The 1,346-nt window shown below is 41.5% G+C and overlaps 1 protein-coding gene across 1 annotated transcript in view; it reads left to right on the top strand.

The window, feature by feature from the left end:
• Positions 1 to 1,346, top strand: part of SLC22A7 (solute carrier family 22 member 7) — a 12,819-nt gene that overhangs the window by 10,160 nt on the left and 1,313 nt on the right. The window contains exon 5 of the mRNA XM_057379351.1: positions 20 to 296. Within this exon, the coding sequence (XP_057235334.1) occupies positions 20 to 296 (277 nt within the window). The remainder of the gene's footprint in view (positions 1 to 19; positions 297 to 1,346) is intronic.

Below are 1,346 nucleotides of genomic sequence, written 5' to 3'. Positions count from 1 at the left end.
CTCCGCCCGCTCCTCGCAGGTTTGGCGTTGCCTTCTCTTACTACGGCATGAGCATGAACCTGAYGGGCTTTGGGCTGAACATTTACCTGTCCCAGTTTGTGTTTGGGGTGATCGAGATCCCGGCCAAGATGGTCATGTACGTGCTGGTGAATCGCGTGGGGCGGCGCCAGAGCCAGGCTTGGACCCTCATCCTCACCGGACTCTGCATCGGAGCCAACATCCTCATTCCCAAATGTGAGCTGCTCTCCTGCAGGGGGTGGAGAAGGAGAATGGGGGATTTATCCACAGGAAATTCTGTGTGGAGAGGTCCAACTTAAAGCTGTTACAGAGATGACAGTTTAGATGGATTTTTGCCTTTTGTTTAGGTCTTTGGTAACCGCCAGTGAGCTTATCAGGGCAACCAGCACCTTAGGACTCAGTTTCGTTCCTTAGTTTTTTAATAATAGTCAATTTGGTCTAAAATAAAATKAATTATTGTKTGTTAGACACGAGAAAATGACAGAGTAAGGAGTCTGTGACAAGTACATATGATATGTATATATATTTTAGTTATAAAATAAAAGAAACTAGTGGTAGACTAAGTACAGTAGTTTAAAATGYAGCACGCAATAAAGGTATTTATGAGTTCAGCTAGTAAAGAAATAGCACMATTTAGGATTCTGTGCAGCTCCCAGTTTGATGTGTGAGACAGCAATGAACCTTCTCCCTTCTCCTACACGGAAACTCCTTCCTAGAGGCACCTCTTTGTGATGCTTGGTGCTGTGGTTTAGGTCAGGTGTTGGGAATGGGTTGGAATCAAAAATCTTGAAGGTTTCTTTCAACCCTAATGATTCTGTGATTCTGTGATTCTCTGTGATTCTGAGTCTGTGATTCTGTAACTCTGTGATTTTGTGATTCTGTGTTTCTGTAATTCTCTGTGAGTCTGTGTGATTTTGTGATTCAGTGATTTTGTGACTTTGATTCTGTGATTCTGTGTGATTTTGTGACTGATTTTGTGATTTGTGATTCTGTGACTCTGATTCTGTGTGATTTTGTGACTGATTTTGTGATTCTGTGATTCTGTGACTCTGATTCTGTGATTCTCTGTGATTCTATGTTTCTATGGTTATGTGATTTCTGTGATTCTGTGATTTCTATGATTCTGTGATACTGTTTCTGTGATTCCGTGACTCTTATTCTGTGACTCTGTGATCCTGTGGCTCTGTGATTCTGTGATTCTATGATTCTGTGATTCTGTGTTGCTATGATTCTGTGATTTCTATGAATCTGTGATTCTGTGACTGTTTTTCTGTGATTCTGTGATCCTGTGACTCTGTTTTTCTGTGATTCTGTGTTTCTGTGATTCT

Source organism: Malurus melanocephalus, unplaced genomic scaffold (genome assembly GCF_030028575.1).
Source record: "Malurus melanocephalus ecotype Western Australia unplaced genomic scaffold, MMel_1.1 scaffold_402, whole genome shotgun sequence".
NCBI classification, from domain to species: domain Eukaryota; kingdom Metazoa; phylum Chordata; class Aves; order Passeriformes; family Maluridae; genus Malurus; species Malurus melanocephalus.
This window is presented reverse-complemented; position numbering and strand designations above follow the sequence as displayed.